Source organism: Erigeron canadensis, chromosome 1, assembly GCF_010389155.1.
Source record: "Erigeron canadensis isolate Cc75 chromosome 1, C_canadensis_v1, whole genome shotgun sequence".
Taxonomy (NCBI): Eukaryota; Viridiplantae; Streptophyta; class Magnoliopsida; order Asterales; family Asteraceae; genus Erigeron; species Erigeron canadensis.
Genome location: NC_057761.1, coordinates 34,936,463 through 34,952,617, shown reverse-complemented (window position 1 = coordinate 34,952,617; position 16,155 = coordinate 34,936,463). Strand labels below are relative to the sequence as shown.

The window sequence follows — 16,155 nt, the reverse complement described above, 5'->3', positions numbered from 1 at the left end:
TAAAAAATTTTCACCAGCTTTAGTTTTTTTTTTTTTAAAAACTAAAATCTCTTAAAATATTAAAAGTTTTGTTTGGATACAATTAGTTTTAGTTTTTATTTGAAAGAAAAAACTCCAAAATGAAACGAAGTAGAGCTTTAGCTTTTCAATGAAGCTTTTACTCTTTAAAAGTTACACAAATGTCTCTTAAAATTGCAGATACAACTACCATACCAAACACTTTTAAAAAATAAAAGTTATAGCTTACAACTCTAACTAAAAGCTAAAACCCACAGCTCCAACTACAAGCTACAATTGTTTTTGCCAAACATACCCTTAAACCCAATTTTACTTTTTTCTAATGTGGGAAAAAATTTTAAAGGTGAATTTCGATAGAAATTTCATGTCGCAATTCGACAGCATGAGGTATAACATCCACTGTCTTAACCGCGTCTGTGTTAGAGAACACTCATTTCAAATACCCGATAGGAGAAAAACCCTACTTATCCATTCGAATTTACAAGAATTAATAAAGGTAAATCCTTTCCTACTTCAAGATTCACCTTAATGACTAATCTTAATTGTTAGGCTTCTTTGATGTTACTAGTTAAATGTCAATGTCAAAATTTAAACCCGAAATCTATAGAAAAGCAAAATCTCCAACTTTTGAACCTACCTTTTGAACAAGAGCTCATTAACAACATATTACTTTAATTGTAACATCATCAAAAAAGTTGAGCTGAATCAAAAAAGAATTCAATTTGATTATAAATCAGTTTGAGACAGTTGATCAATTATGTTAATATTTTTAATGTATATAGATTTTATAGTCCTGTATATAATCTTACATATAACTTCAAAGTTTATTACAATATATTTTCTCTTATTGTATTTTTGTTTGACTTGATACAAATATGAGATTTTGCATCATACATATGTAATTATTTCGTTATATTTTGATAACTTAGTTAAATTCGATGAATCTAAGTACATCAAAATATGTAATTTGAAACCATTAAACCCATGGCATAGTTAAACCAAATGAATTACAAAAATCAAAGATTGAACTAATAATTTGTTTTCAAAAAATAGAAGCAACACAGATTGATCCAACATCCATATATCCAGATTTTCATAATACAAAGCGTTTAATTTAACTTAAATATATACCATTGCATAACACAATTACACAAGTAATTATTATATACGAAACAAATTTGATTCGCAACCACGAAATGTTGAAGTCGTTGCAATGTTGCATTACGCAAATAGGCACTAGTAATTACTCAGTTCACAAATGCGAGTAGTTTTTTTGAGGATAACATTTAAGTTTAACCATGTAAATTAAGTTCGGTTCAACATCAAAACGTCATCTCGATGACTTAGCAGAATGTTTTGCTTAAAAATCCACAGCAACGAACAGACAGACAACATTGTACGTTCATATTCATAACTCATTTATGAGAAATTAGTAGTAATAGTAATAATGGTAAACATATAACAATAACTAATACATACACTTTGATCCTTTTTACCCACAAATCAACAACAATAATAATAGTAAGAATAATAATAATAACAATAACAATAATAATAATATTGATTAATCATTGAAACAACAGTAAATCTTTGAATTTTAAAACAATTTTGATGTAACTTGCAGGAAAAAAAAAAGAAAAAGAAAGAAACAAACCTGCACTTCAACTCTACCATAGCTCAATACAAACCAAAAAAAAAACAATTATACACACGTTGTAATAAATATCTTTACAATGATGGTGTATACTGAAAACAATATGATTAAGAAAGAAAAAAAACCTGTATTGTACAACAAAAAAAAGCAAAGGTAAGAAGACAGTTATATATACCTTTCTTTTTCTCTTTGTGATCATTTGTTTGGAAAGATACCCGAAAAGTTGGGTATCTTATCGACATGTTTTAAGGCAAGTTCTGCAACCTGTCGTGTACGATAATCGCCATGCTGGAATGCATCCACGAGTGCTGTAGTAACTTTAGGATCACTCGCGACTTCATACGCTATGTCTTCTGTTCTTAAAAGCCTTTCCACTACCCAAACGGCTCGTCTCCACAAATTTTCTGTTTTTTTCTCGAGTAAAACATCAAGAAACGGTTTTTTTCCTTCTACCCAACATAAAGCTGCTACCCCTTCTTCTATATTAACGTCGTCATCCAATATAGTTGACAATGCAGCTAAAGATGCTTCCACTACCTTCTCGTTTGTGTGATCCAACAGAGAGACCAGTCTCTGTAACACTGGCCCTTCTAGTAAACAAAAAGTATCTTTACGTGAACATTCACCACGATGAACCCTACACAACCCGCTCATCACAGGTTGGTTCCTGAAACAAGGAAAAACTAACCCACAAAAGCTTGGTTTTGGAATTTCGGGAAGTTTGGTCATGTTCTTGGATTCTTGGGATAAATTTTCTAAAGCAAAAGCAGAAACCATTTGAACATTATCAAGCCCGTTTGATTGAAGAAGTTCGGTGAATAAAGTCATGAGATCGTACTGACGACATAAAGAGACCGCTTCTGGCTCTTCGGGTAACACAAACGTGATTCTCGAAAGTACACAAACAAGCCCATCTAAATACGGTGTTACAAAACGGCTTCTTCTTGGTTCACCTTGTCGGATCATTCTGATTCGTGAAATCACCATTTCAAACACACCTTCAGCTAGCATTTGTCGGGTGAGGTCCATGTCTCGTTCAGGAAGTTCGGCTAGAAGTCCAACTGCGGCTGCTTGTTCTTCAGTAATAGCAATGTTTTCTGCAATTACTTTAATTAACCCGCTCAACTGACCCGCACTCCCACGTAAAGAATTCGCTAGTTCTTGACCCATGTTTGGAGAAAGATTTTGCAGAAGTTTTATCGAAGCTAAACGAAGATCTTGCTGTGGGGCTTCAATAAACTGAACCAAACTGTTAATGGCACCCGAGCTTTTAATAGCAGAAACAACGCCAACTATGGTAACTGGTGAGCTTGTGAGTCCAACAAGAACTTGTAACAGTTTGCATTCGATTGCAGGTCCGGTGTTGCTGATCAAATGGAGTAGATTATGAATTATGTCTTCGGACACAAGGGTCTGGTGGTTGGGACCCACCGGGATCGAGTCAAAGTCACAATCGGAGGCCACAATATTTGCCAGTATTGTGGCCGAGATTTCTTTCAGTCGCATCGGGAGCTGGTTCTGCCCTGCAAAAAGGTCTTTGACCAAAGGTGAAAGGATACCTTCTTCAACCAAGATTCTGGCACTAGGGTCACAAGATGAAACTTGATTAAGGGCCTTTAGGGCTGCTTCTCTAGACTGAATGTTACCACTTTTCATGAGGTTAATTAAGGACAGGCCCACAGTTTGAGCCACAAAGACTTTTACGTCATTGCTTAAAGCCAGCTCGCCAAGGTATGAAGCCATGGACAGTTTCGTTTCTGGAGAACCTGAAAGCATCCAAGCGGTTAACATTTTCAATAATCAAATCTTTAGTAACTAACATCCAAGTGCTTCTAAATTTCTGGAGTGAAATACAAATGTACCCACTGCCATGATGGCATGACGTATGAACTTAACTTAGCAAATAACAAAAAGTTTAAAGTTGATTGAAGTACCTTCAAGGAGAAGCCTCAGCAAAGGTTGCAATCTACCATTTTCAGCCATTTGTCTCACATTATTCTCATTATTCTCCAAATTTTCCAGAGTTTTATCTGCCTTCTGAACTGTCGACAGATTTTCAGATTTGCTACTAGTCATTCCAACTAATATCAGAATTGCTCCATTAACAGACCCAATTTTTTCACATAACGTCTCCAATTTTGAAAGCTCATAAAGCAATGATACGGCTTCTTCTCGCTCTTTTGACTTTTCATGAGAAAAGAACTTGACTATTGTCCGCACATTATCCCCTTCTGCCATTATTTCCTGCCAGAAGATAGATAATATAGTTAGAGCGAAGAATGACAAATTAACTGTTAACAATATATATATATAAGTAACTACCGATCCTCCTTTTTTGATTGCATCCTTAATAATAACTTATTGTCACATTCACATTCATACAATTCTTTTTCTTCAAAGAAGAAACTCTTTGCTACATGAGCTGACCCGTTTTAACCTATACCAAAAGTTACCCGTTACGAAACCCGACTAACCCGTCCAGTTTTTCATCTCTAGAAGAAACACATGGAAATTTGAAAATCTATAATGGCATCAAACAATTAACAACCTTATTATCATCATCGTCTTCCACCACAACGCGAAGAGTTTCCAAAGCTAAACACCTGACTGTACGACTGCTGCTTTTCAACATATCAACAATCAGTGGTATCAGCTCAGCGTTCCGAATAGTATGTTTATTTGAAAAATTCTTTTGGCAAAGATGTCGAACAAATCTCAAAGCCCGTAAAATTTCAGTTTCGGGACATCCAACATTAAATGATTTGCGAGCGATGTCAAGCTGAACAGCTTCATTTCTAGCAATCCATTCTTCAATTGTGTTCCTTAAAGCAATACTTGGATTCATATCAGTTGTTTTTAGTTCTTTCGATGTCAATGGGCAAACAAGCTTTCTGTTATTTTCCTTACATTCTCTGAACCATTTTTCAATAGCTTCACGTTCAAAAGTTTGCCCATTTTCAATGGTTACAGGATCTCTCATTATTTGTTTTGTAAGGGGACATAAGAATGCATCATACATAGGGTCTATGTGAAAGCTATCATCTGATTGGATACCAAGCTCATGACTTTCATCCCAGCTCTCGGCCATTATTCTAAGTGTGCACTGTATAAAACCAAAATAAATAATGACGTCCAATACAATAGAGTCAAGGTAATCACAAATGTGTAGAAAGATAAATGCGTAATGAAAAGAGAAGGCGGGGAAGAGGCTATTTTCTTTATTTTTATGCCTGCACATAAAGGTTGCAAGACGGGTGGGTCAGATAACGAGTCAAAACAGGTTCGGATAAAAAACAGTCAGATTTAGAACAGCCCACTACGAGTTGGGTTGAACATCACTTACATTCTTCTATAGATAACTAGTGGATTATTATGCTTACAGAACTATATTATGACACTAAAAATCTGGGTGTATATTTTTAGGCTGTCCACCTTGGAGATCCCTGTATGTATAAGCTTTTTTGGTTGAAGCCTTTAAAAGAAAAGCATACATATCACTGAAAAGTGTTGCCTTTTATTTTAGGATAGTAAAAGGAAGGATAAATGATTTCCCTATATCTTATAGTTTAAATGATCAACGATGAAACTCTAAAAGTTGGAAACAACAAGTATAATGATGGATTCATGGATAAAAACAAGAATTATCCATATAACGTGTTCACTTACAAATTTTGTTCTATATGAAAGTGTGGTACATGTAACATTGGTATCAATTAATTGATGCAAGGTAATCTTATACGCCAAAAAGAAAACAAAGCTCGTGCAAAATATCACAATTGTAGACCTCTATCCCTACATACTCGATTAATCATATTAGTTCACATACATTTCAAATGTTCACAACTTCATCTTCTCTTTGTCCCACATAATCCGCAACAAATTCCATACACATTGTACAATAACAATTGCAATGTTTCCTAAACAAACATTCAAAATAAATTAATGGTCAAAGAGACAACCACTATCGTTAGAAAAGTTTCCATAGATGAAAATGTTTCTTGTACTTTAAAAGGAAGAAATACCAACAAGACATAGGTAACAAATATAACATTTTAGTAAAGTACTAACTGAACCAAAATGTTGCAACTTTCATTACAAGTAGAAGCTTTTTATAAAAATTTCAGCAAAAATTATAAGGCCAACATTTCATTTCATGATATAAACACATGGAAAAAAAGTAAAAGTAACATATATAACACATCAAAGTAACACTTCCATAAATAGTAATCAATGCAAACCACCCTAAAATCAGAAGATTCATCTTTTATAAATAAATAAATAAATGAAAACAGAACCTAAACAATATCCATAACCGACCCATTATCATGGACGAGATATGAAACACATCCTCCACTTTTACACTACATGCTTCCCAACACTAGACTACTAATAAAATCATACTAATAGCCAAAACACAAAAAGCATAATTCATAGGAAAAAAAAAAAAACAAGAAAAATTACCTTAACTTATTACTAGTTAGCTAAAATTCTGCAAAGCTTCATTCTTTAATATATGAATACTTAGAAATGAAAATGAAGAGGGGTTTTCTTGATTTGCAATTATGAGGTTTTTTAGCAGAAAATTTCCTGAAAGAAAGAAGAAGGAAGGTTCCCCAAGTGATGAAATTGCAAGGTAACAGACACCAAAAAGTCAAAATTTAAACTTGTATGAACATTTTATATTTGGTATTTGTATATGTATAATCTAATACTCCGTAAATTTTATGTGTAGATACATATATAATTGAGAAAAGTGAGTATATAAATTATATAAAGAGTTAATTTTACGAATCGTCCCCGTGGTTTATGCAAAACATCGCGTTTCGTCCTTATAGTTTAAAAATGACACGGGTGATTCTTTATAGGTGGATAAGGTTCTAATCCAGTCCTTTAGTTTAACGTCCGTTTACTAGGCTTCGTTTTCTCTCTCAAGTGCTTCCCATGTGAGGGTATTTACGTCTTTTTCCCTCCATAAAGGACTAAACTTGATAATATTCCGGAAGCCCTTTTCTTCAATCTTTCACTATTATGTTAATAGAAACATACAAACACCACCAGAAAAAAAAAAAAAAAAACATAACCCTTTTTCCTTCACATTTTCTTCTTCCTCCATACCAAAAAAAATAAACTGTATCTTTATTAAAAAAAAAAATTAACCATCTTCTTCCATATATATATATATATATATATATATCGGTCAAACCCTAATAACAAAACCTTTTCACTATCTATCTGGCTATCTATCATTGTCATCATCTTTATCTAAATCTATATATACATATACAAATCTATAGATATATGTGTATATATATACACACAAACAAATTTTCAGATCCTAACAGAAACTTATGAAAAAGATTAGACACTTAGCGTGATTTTCGACAAAACTTAACTGCCGTAATTTCTAGCTAGATTCCAACCAATATGGCCGTTGGATTATTCTCAAATCTTTAGAGGTTGTTCCGTTTTTGTTTTGCTACAAATCCAGTGAAAAGTCGGGCAATTGTTTGCCGGAAAAACGTTCCATAGTGATGCCGTCGTCAGAAAAAGGGATCCAACCATCAACCCATCACCATCAAGATTCGACAACACCACCACAACCACTTTCCAAATCCGGCTACCCTCACCACCCCGTCTAGCTTGAATTTGGAGTTTTAGTTTACGTTTTTGATCGATGCACAATACATCCATTTCTTGAATATATGAGATGGAAGGACAAACAACAAAATTTGTACATCTCTCATTTATTTTTACTTCATACACGATATCTAGATGGATGCTATATCTAGATGATGCACCAAATAAATTTTTTTTTTATCTATTTTGATAAATCTTAATGCATATGCTTTTTTTATGCATCCTTTTGAATTTTTTTTTTCATCCACTTTTATTGTACAAATATGATTACAAACTCATAAGATTTGTTTGATCCAAAAATAACATACGAAAAAGTTGTGTACTTAAAAAGACAATGGGATAAAACTTTGTTTACTTGAAACAAAAAGTATAAAACACTACAAAATGGAGTGATCTACACAAAAGTTGGTCATAGTATTAATGTATATTTTAAACCCAGATAGTACACCAATGAATTTGTTATTTATTACGAGTATGAAAAAGACATTTTTTTTGTAATAATCATAAGTGTATTAGTATTTCTGTTTTAATTTTTTTTTATTTGGGCGGTTGATTATATGATACATGTATGTGTATGAGTGTGATTATGAACAAGGAAGTGAAGGTGGGATGATTGAAGAAGGGTGTGGAATTTTATGGTGGTCTTTGTATGTTTTTATGAACATGAAGGTGAAAGGTAGAAGAAAAAGGGCTTCCAGAAATTAAATTATCAAGTTTAGTCCTTTATGGAGGAAAAAAGACATAAATACCCTCACATGGGAAGCACGTGAGAGAGAAAACGGAGCCTAGTAAACGAACGTTAAATTAAAGGACTGGATTAGAACCTTATCCACTTATAAAGGATCACCTGTGTCATTTTTAAACTATAAGGACGAAACTCGATGTTTTGAGTAAACTACAGGGATGATTTGTGAAATTAACTCATTATATAAATCTAGAGAGAAAGATGGGATTATTTTGAAGTCAATGGTTTAAAGTCAATGATGACAATTAATTTAAAGTTGTCATATTAGACCAAGAAGAGTAGTGAAACATATGTGAAGTTTGTGACTTTGTGGCATATGGAGATATTTGACTCCATGAACATGCAAGGATCTTTTTTATCTTAGGTAGCTTAAGGTTTTATAATTATTTTAGAGATAAAGAAAAAACAAACCATTGATTGACTTTTAACAGGGAAAGATCTTTCTTTGTTTATTTAACATATAAATGTAATAATAATCATTGAATGACTAATTAATCGGTCATACTAAGTTTTATTAAAGCAATAATTATGACAACAATGATATGACACATTTACACCAACTAAAAGTTAAAAAATTACATAAGTTCTACAATTAAAAGTAGACATAATGATGAAATTGAAAGTTCACAAAATTCATAAAAGACTCTTAAAAAGTGATTACAATTTAAGCTTACAGCGCTAACAATTTTTGACACGGACCTCTTAATATGACACGACACGAGTTGATCTTATTAGGTTTTGTGTTTGGCCTTTGACAAATTTTGTGTATCAATATGTCTGGATTTGTTAAGACATGAAGAGACCTGTAATATATACGAGTATATATATATGCAGTAAATGAAACCTGCTAAGGAACATTTCAAGACATGATAAGACCTGATAACATATATCTAACCAGGTTTTTATATCGTGCCTTCACATGTTTTGTGTTTTTAACAAGTTCCTTAGCAAGTTTGTTGCTTTAAACTTTGAATTTTTGTTAACAGCTCTGTAAGTGTAATCTAGAGGGGGGGTGAATAGATTATACCAATTATTTAACTTCTTTTTGAAAATCAAGTTATAAAACAAATATTCAAATCTTAGTTTGTGCAAGAAACAATCACAACAATAATTATATAACAAATAAGATTGATATGAAAAGATAGAGTAAGAAGATATCACCAAATCAAGAGACACCACGATATATAGTGGTTCGGGCGAATGTTAACGAATTCGCCGTAATCCACTCCCCGATTCACTAATCGAGAGTTTGTAGCACTAATCTCTCCAAACCCGGTGGAGAATCCGACATTACACCAAGTATTCTAACCACTAGAATACACCAAACTCTTGACAATTCAAGAGATGAACACACAATCTCTAACCACTAGAGATATCAATGAAGATGAAATCCTAACCACTAGAACTTCAACCCTCTATCACACTCACTAGTGCGAATACAACACAATTTGTAGGCTAATCAATATAACACATATATTTCCTCACTACAATTGTATCACTCTTGCTAGATTGATGTTTGATATAAGATATGAGATATGAATATGTATTTTCCAGGAGATGTAGATGCAAGAGGTGAAGTCCAAATATGCCCAAGTCTTCAATTTATAGTCAAAAAGTGCTTTATTACCGTTTGACTCGGACGGCTCCAAACAGAGGCCGTGCTTCATGGCACAAGAGCCGTGCTCCAAACAAGAGCCGTGCTATACCTGGAAAACTACAAAAAGCCTTTGCAACCTCCCATGAAATCCCACTCACAACAACAACATTCCTAAACCAATATTGACATCAAAGGATAAAGAAAGAAAGTTGAGAAGATGCTTACCAAGAGAGGGAGATTTGGGGAATGAAATAGTCACAAGATGAGTTATGGAAATGAATCAAAATCCCACTATCTTTTCAAATATAAATCTGAATTTATTCATTTGTTGACCAATTTTGACCACTTAACCAATTTTGACTTTTGTTGACTTTCAACACTTAGAATAAATTTAGCCTCCAAATTTTGGTGAAAAATCAAGTTGATTAGATTTGTAATTTGACATTTTCAGACACCTTAGAATGATACTATAAGCCTTACGGAACAAGTTTCGGGTCAATAACATAAGTAACGAGCGCTTGGTAAGATTCTTTGATTTAGACAGAGAGAGGACGGCCTCTAATCCTGCAAGAGCCGTCCTCTGGAGCCGTGCTCTGAAGAGGAGCCGTGCCCCATGAAACTTAGAAAATATTTCGACCTCAAATTTGATGAAAAACGAAAGTTGTTATTTTTAAGATTTGTCAAATACAAACATCTTAGAATATCAAAATAAGGTTATGGTACAAGTTTTGAGTCACGGAAGTGAGTAACGAAAGCCGAAGAAACAAAGTGTAAATTTGACAGAGAAGGACGGCCGTTGCAGGGCACAAAGGCCGTGCCTAAGAGCCGTGCTACCAAAGTGGAGCCGTGCTCCAGGATTTTCGACGAAGTGCTACACCAAACTCAAACTTGACGTTTTCATTGTTTTAGGTTCGGAAATAGCGTATGTATGCCTAAGTTAGCTTTTATATCATTTTGCAAACATTAAATGTATTGTCACTCATTATCAAAACAACGGAGACGTTTGAATTAACCGTAATGCCTAAAATGCACCAACAAGCTCATTTACCAGGTTTTTATATCGTGTTGTATTCGTGTTATGCCCTAACAGGTTTATGTCATATCATGTTTGTGTCGTGTCGTAAACGATATGTTTTAAAGGCTTAAAAGAAGATTATAAAGGTAAAGCACACCAAGTAAGTCACGGATAAAGATCCTCTCAAATTAAAATCAAGGATCAAGATTCAAATATCACTTCCCATATTTGTGGGGTGGATTAATTAAGGGTTTTTCAAGAGTCCTAATTTCCAGACGTACGTGTAATTTAGTAGTAGTAGGAGTAGAATAGAATGTCGTTCCAAAAATAAAATAAAAATACTAGTATTATTTCATTGTCGGTTTCAGACGATTTACAAAAGAAACCCTACACTTCAACTTTTTTTACAATGACAAAATGACCCTTCAACGTTTCAAATAATGCAACGAAGTGTAACACTCACATCAAACATCTCACACCACACGACCCACTACAACCACCATAAATCAATCATGCCAAATATCTACTCGTTTCTAAATTACATGGATACAAAATTAGGGTAATGATCAATCCTCCTAACTGTTTAGCCTAAAAATCCTCTTAATTAATAGGATCGTGACATGTGAAAAATCAGAGGGTGAAATTAGGAAAGAGAATTAATGGATTACATGTGTTAACAAGTGGATATATTATGAGGATTTTTAGCAACATTGGTTAAGAGGATTTATCATTTTCCAATTGCAATATCATTAAGCCTCAAAGTTATGAACAGTGCCACCACCACTGTTCCGTTGGTTTATATTCTATTCCGCATCATTATTTAACTTTTTCCATATCAGATCCCGTTTGGGTTCTATTCCTTAGATTTTTATTGGTTTTTTTCACAATTTTTTTTGCTTTGTGTTCTCAAGTGTCACTGTTCCGTTGGTTTATATTCCGTCCCGCATCACTATTTGGATTTTGTCACAACTTTTTTTTGCTTTGTGTTCTCAACTAATATATTGGGCGCTAACACTGTTCAATTCGTCCATATTAAACCTCGCCTGATTCGGATTTTGCCATATCGAATCAGATTTTTCTTCTTTTTTGCACAACTTTTGTTTTGTGTTCTTAACTAATATATTGAGAGCTGACACTATTCCATTCGTTCATCTTACACCTCGCATCACTATTCGGATTTTGCATATTGGATACTGTTTGAATTTTTTCCTATTTGTATTTCTTGATATCTCCAGAGTTTTTTTTTTCTTTTATGTTCTCAGCTAATATATTAGAAACTTTTATATATTTTCACGTCACAGACTTTTGAGCATTACTCTTACATTCATTTTGAGATTGTTTACCCTTAGTTTTTTTCTCTCTCTATATTTTTTATTTTATTGTACAAACAAACCTATATATTTCATATCGAATATTTTACGGCATACCAGTGGTATTGTTCTTAAATACATATAAATTCGATATGACAAACATCGTAATAAAACATATCTATGATATAGTGCTTTTTGTACTGCCTTTGATTTTTAGTGATTGTTAATTTTTTTCCCTAAACTTTCTTTTGTCAAATATGAAACCGCATCAATAACAAATACAAACATAATAACTAAAATCCCGCAACGCGGGATATACATTTCCTAGTTAGTATTATGTACAATACATACAACACCATATATATATATTTTTGTAGGCCCTATTGGGGCCAGATACATAAATTCTATTTTCCAATAAATGCAACCTGACCTGGAAGCCGAAAATGTTTTTAACCATTAGGTCCATTACCCAAACCAACCCATCTTGCCACCTTGACAAGTTAATAAGCGTACAAAACAGATCAGTTGACAACTAACAGTCACATAGTCCCCAGAAAACAAGTTTTTGCATAACCACCCATGGCCTTTTTCCATGGAATAACCAGCCTGCAGGTCATTTAATTTCCATCTCACTCAAGACCATTTCACTATTTCAGCAGACCAAAATCTTCCTTTACAGTTCAGAATTATCAAAGATGGTATTCAGCAGTAAGTTAATCCACATCCACAATCAAGATACCAAGTCATTTACTCATTCTTTTTCTTTATTTAGTTTAAACACTTACCGGGTTTTTGGTCAGTTTTGAGCAGCTTTATCCTTTTCGACGGTAACAGGAGACTGGTCGAGGTTTTCCCAGATCATGTGAGAAGAAAATGGAATAGATGGGAGCTTAGAGGATTAGTACTTCTCAGCCTTGCACTACAAATTTCACTAATCTTCAGTGGTAACCGAAGAAAGTATATTGCGAAAAGAAGGATCAGAATCTTTATATGGTGTGCCTACTTGTTGGCAGACTGGGTAGCCACAGTGGCTCTTGGGCTATTGGTTGATAGGCAGAGTAATTCTACCACCTCCAGTATTAACAACAATAAAGGCGAGTATGGAGATCTAACCCTGATGGCTTTCTGGGCGCCGTTTCTCTTGCTTCACCTAGGTGGCCCAGACACCATCACTGCTTATGCGTTAGCCGATAATGAATTATGGTTACGACACTTGCTCGGACTTGTTGTCCAGACAGCTGCAGCTATCTACATCACTCTTTTGACATGGGAAGGCATGCTTCTTTCCTTTCTCACTGTCCCTATGCTTCTGTGTGGCATCATTAAGTATGGTGAGAGAACATGGGTCCTGATGTCGGCCAACAGGGAGCAGTTTCGAGATTCAGTTCTCTCTGACCGTGATCCTGGCCCGAGTTATGCCAAGTTCATGGAGGAATTCTGCTTAAAGGAAGCAGAGGGGTATTATGTTACTGCTACACAAGTGGAAGAGGGAAATTCGGCTGAAGATGATCTCGAAAACCCAACAGGCGGCACTACTCCATCTATTCCTAATCCTGATGCAAGCATATTGCAAATAGCGGATTACTTTTTTCAAACTCTAAAGTTCAAGCGGCTCTTTGTTGATCTTATTCTCGGCTTCCACCCACGAGATGTAAGCCAATCTTTCTTTGAGCAAAAGGAATATGATACCGCCTTTGAGGTGATCGAAATTGAACTTGGATTTGCCTATGATGTCTTTTACACAAAAGCACCTATCATATATACTCCTTTTGGTTTAATTTTCCGCTTCTTGACTTCATTCATCACCCTTTTCGTATTGATAACTTTTATAGCAACCATAGATGTGAGCTCAGACACATGTGTTGATGTTGTGATTACTTGCATATTGCTGATAGGTGCCATTTTGGTAGAAGCATATGCAGCCATATCTTTGCTTTTCTCGGACTGGGCAGCTCTATGGTTCAGTCATCATTCTTCCAAGGTTAAATGTTTTGGTCAACACCTAGTCACGTCACTCCAATCTGCAGAAAAGGGAAAAAGATGGTCGAATTCTATGTATCAGTACAGCTTAATAGCTTTTTGCCTTAACCAGAAATCCTCAGCTTTTAAGAAAATCTCCAAGTTTATTCCTTTGCATAAAAGGCTTAAGAACTTGTTGGAAAAGTTGGAGAGTTTTCGTCAGTTGAAACATCAAACAATATCGCCTGAGCTCAAGTCTTTTGTTTTTAAGCACTTCAAGGAAAAATCAACCGACACAGAATTGGATCAGAAGATGATGGTCACCTGTCGAGGAGCGGTGTCTCTACGAGCCCACAAAAGTTATGGCTTGTTCAAATGGACGATTGATGTGGAGTACGACCATAGCATTCTCATTTGGCATATTGCCACTGATTTGTGCTACAACCTGGACAAAAGTAAAAGAGAGAAAGATTTAGATGGTCAGGAAATTAAACAAGAATGGGATCATCACATGATATACAGCAAACAACTAGCAGACTACATGTTATATATCTTGGTCATGTGTCCTTTCATGTTGCCCATTGGAATCGGAATGATTAGGTTCCGAGACACTTGTGCTGAGGCCCTGGTATTTTTCGAAGAGAGAAGTAGCTCAAGTAAGATTGAGGCCTATGAAATGTTGGGACAAGTGAGCACAAAAGTCTTTCCCGCTACGGTGAAGGGGGACAGGAGTAAGTCGGTACTATTTGAAGCTTGCAAGCTTGCAGCTTCATTGAATGAGATGGGTGATCCTCGAAAGATGTGGAAGATGGTTGCTGATGTGTGGGTGGAGATTCTTGGTTATGCAGCTAGTCAGTGCAGAGGATTTGACCATGCTCAACAGCTTGAAAAGGGTGGAGAGCTTCTCACTCATGTCTGGCTTTTAATGGCACATCTTGGCATTACCGAACACTTCAAGATAGAAGAAGGTCATGGCAGAGTTAAACTGGCTGTTACGTGATGAGTCTAAATGCTAGGTGATACATGTAGCAATATACTTTAGTATAGTAGTATTCCTAGAAATCACCTTCTCTTATGCCAATCATAATACAGAAAACATATTATGTAACGTGATAAGTAAGGTGTAGCATGGCGCAATGTGTAGTCGCCTGTTAACATACATATCAGAAAACAGCATGTACCATGATGATTGATCTTTAGTATGAATGGATCTGCATTATTATACCAAGAAACTTTTTCACTTTCTTTGAAAGGTTTAGATAATTGGATTCTAAGGTAAAGCAAAGCACATAATGTCTTAATTAGAGTACGTAAGTACTTGACCAATTCAATATTATCAGTTCTTTGTAATGAAAAAAATTAGGCCACTTCTGAAATTTTTTGACAAATAACAAAATGCATAGTATTCATGGACAACTAGTTATCATAGAGAATCTTATGGAATGGGAAGGGTACCAAGAACAAGATTTTGATCTCCTAGAGCTATTCCAAATCTGAACTCAAGAAACTCTTCGAATTCAACAGGGAACTGAAGTATGTATGTCATGTGCCGAATATATTACACTATAACAGAACGTAATAGATATATTATAACAACATAGAAAACAATAATCTATTGAACTAATTATGGCAAAAGGAATAATACGGTACAGAAACACCGAGTAGTAATCACAATCACGACCTATATTAAGGAAAAGAATCAGGCACGCAGAAAAATTAGTCTATCATCAAGATCACATAGAATAATTTGATCAATTATCATCATCGTACAAACAAAGAAACAAACACTACCATTATTGACATAAAGATGTGCCATTGTACTCTAATGTACAAACTTAGCATCTAAGCCGGTTATTCAGACAAACAGATACAGCCAATAATAGAGTCTAGATTTAACACATTTGCTAATAAATTCTACTTATTTTAGCAGTTGATTTCATTGTAATGTGTGCATTTACACCATCTACTTATTTAGCTCTAAGCTGCACGAGCCGGTCCCAACTGTCCCCACAGCAAGATAATGGAACTAATCCCAAAGAATTTTTCCTCAGCATCGTTTAAGTCATTTATGTCAACATGAATGGTAGATAGAAAAAGAACTCAAAGAACTAGCCGGGGACCAATAATGGGCCGGTTATCCAATGTATGGTCCACATAAATAAAACGAGTGTACAGAGGAGGTTTTCCTGTTCAGGTTATCCCGGGATGACAAACTTTTTT

The 16,155-nt window shown here is 34.7% G+C and overlaps 2 protein-coding genes across 3 annotated transcripts; one reads left to right on the top strand and one right to left on the bottom strand.

Annotated features, from left to right (window-relative positions):
* Nucleotides 1-1,703: 1,703 nt before the first annotated feature.
* LOC122585148 (U-box domain-containing protein 44-like) lies at nt 1,704-6,328 on the bottom strand. Of its 2 annotated transcripts, XM_043757258.1 has the most exons (5): nt 6,134-6,328; nt 5,499-5,589; nt 4,221-4,775; nt 3,607-3,916; nt 1,704-3,438 (listed from the first exon to the last, which is right to left on the bottom strand). In XM_043757258.1, exons 3-5 carry the CDS (start codon nt 4,758-4,760, stop codon nt 1,868-1,870), a joined length of 2,421 nt encoding a protein of 806 aa, XP_043613193.1. In that variant the 5' UTR covers nt 4,761-4,775; nt 5,499-5,589; nt 6,134-6,328; the 3' UTR covers nt 1,704-1,867. The 2 variants fall into 2 exon arrangements, with proteins under 2 accessions (XP_043613193.1, XP_043613192.1); XM_043757257.1 differs by lacking the exon at nt 5,499-5,589.
* Nucleotides 6,329-12,449: 6,121 nt separating this feature from the next.
* On the top strand, nt 12,450-15,180 carry LOC122597755. The gene is made up of 2 exons (XM_043770326.1): nt 12,450-12,684; nt 12,777-15,180. Exons 1-2 carry the CDS (start codon nt 12,672-12,674, stop codon nt 14,933-14,935), a joined length of 2,172 nt encoding a protein of 723 aa, XP_043626261.1. The 5' UTR covers nt 12,450-12,671; the 3' UTR covers nt 14,936-15,180.
* The last annotated feature ends 975 nt before the right edge of the window (nt 15,181-16,155 follow it).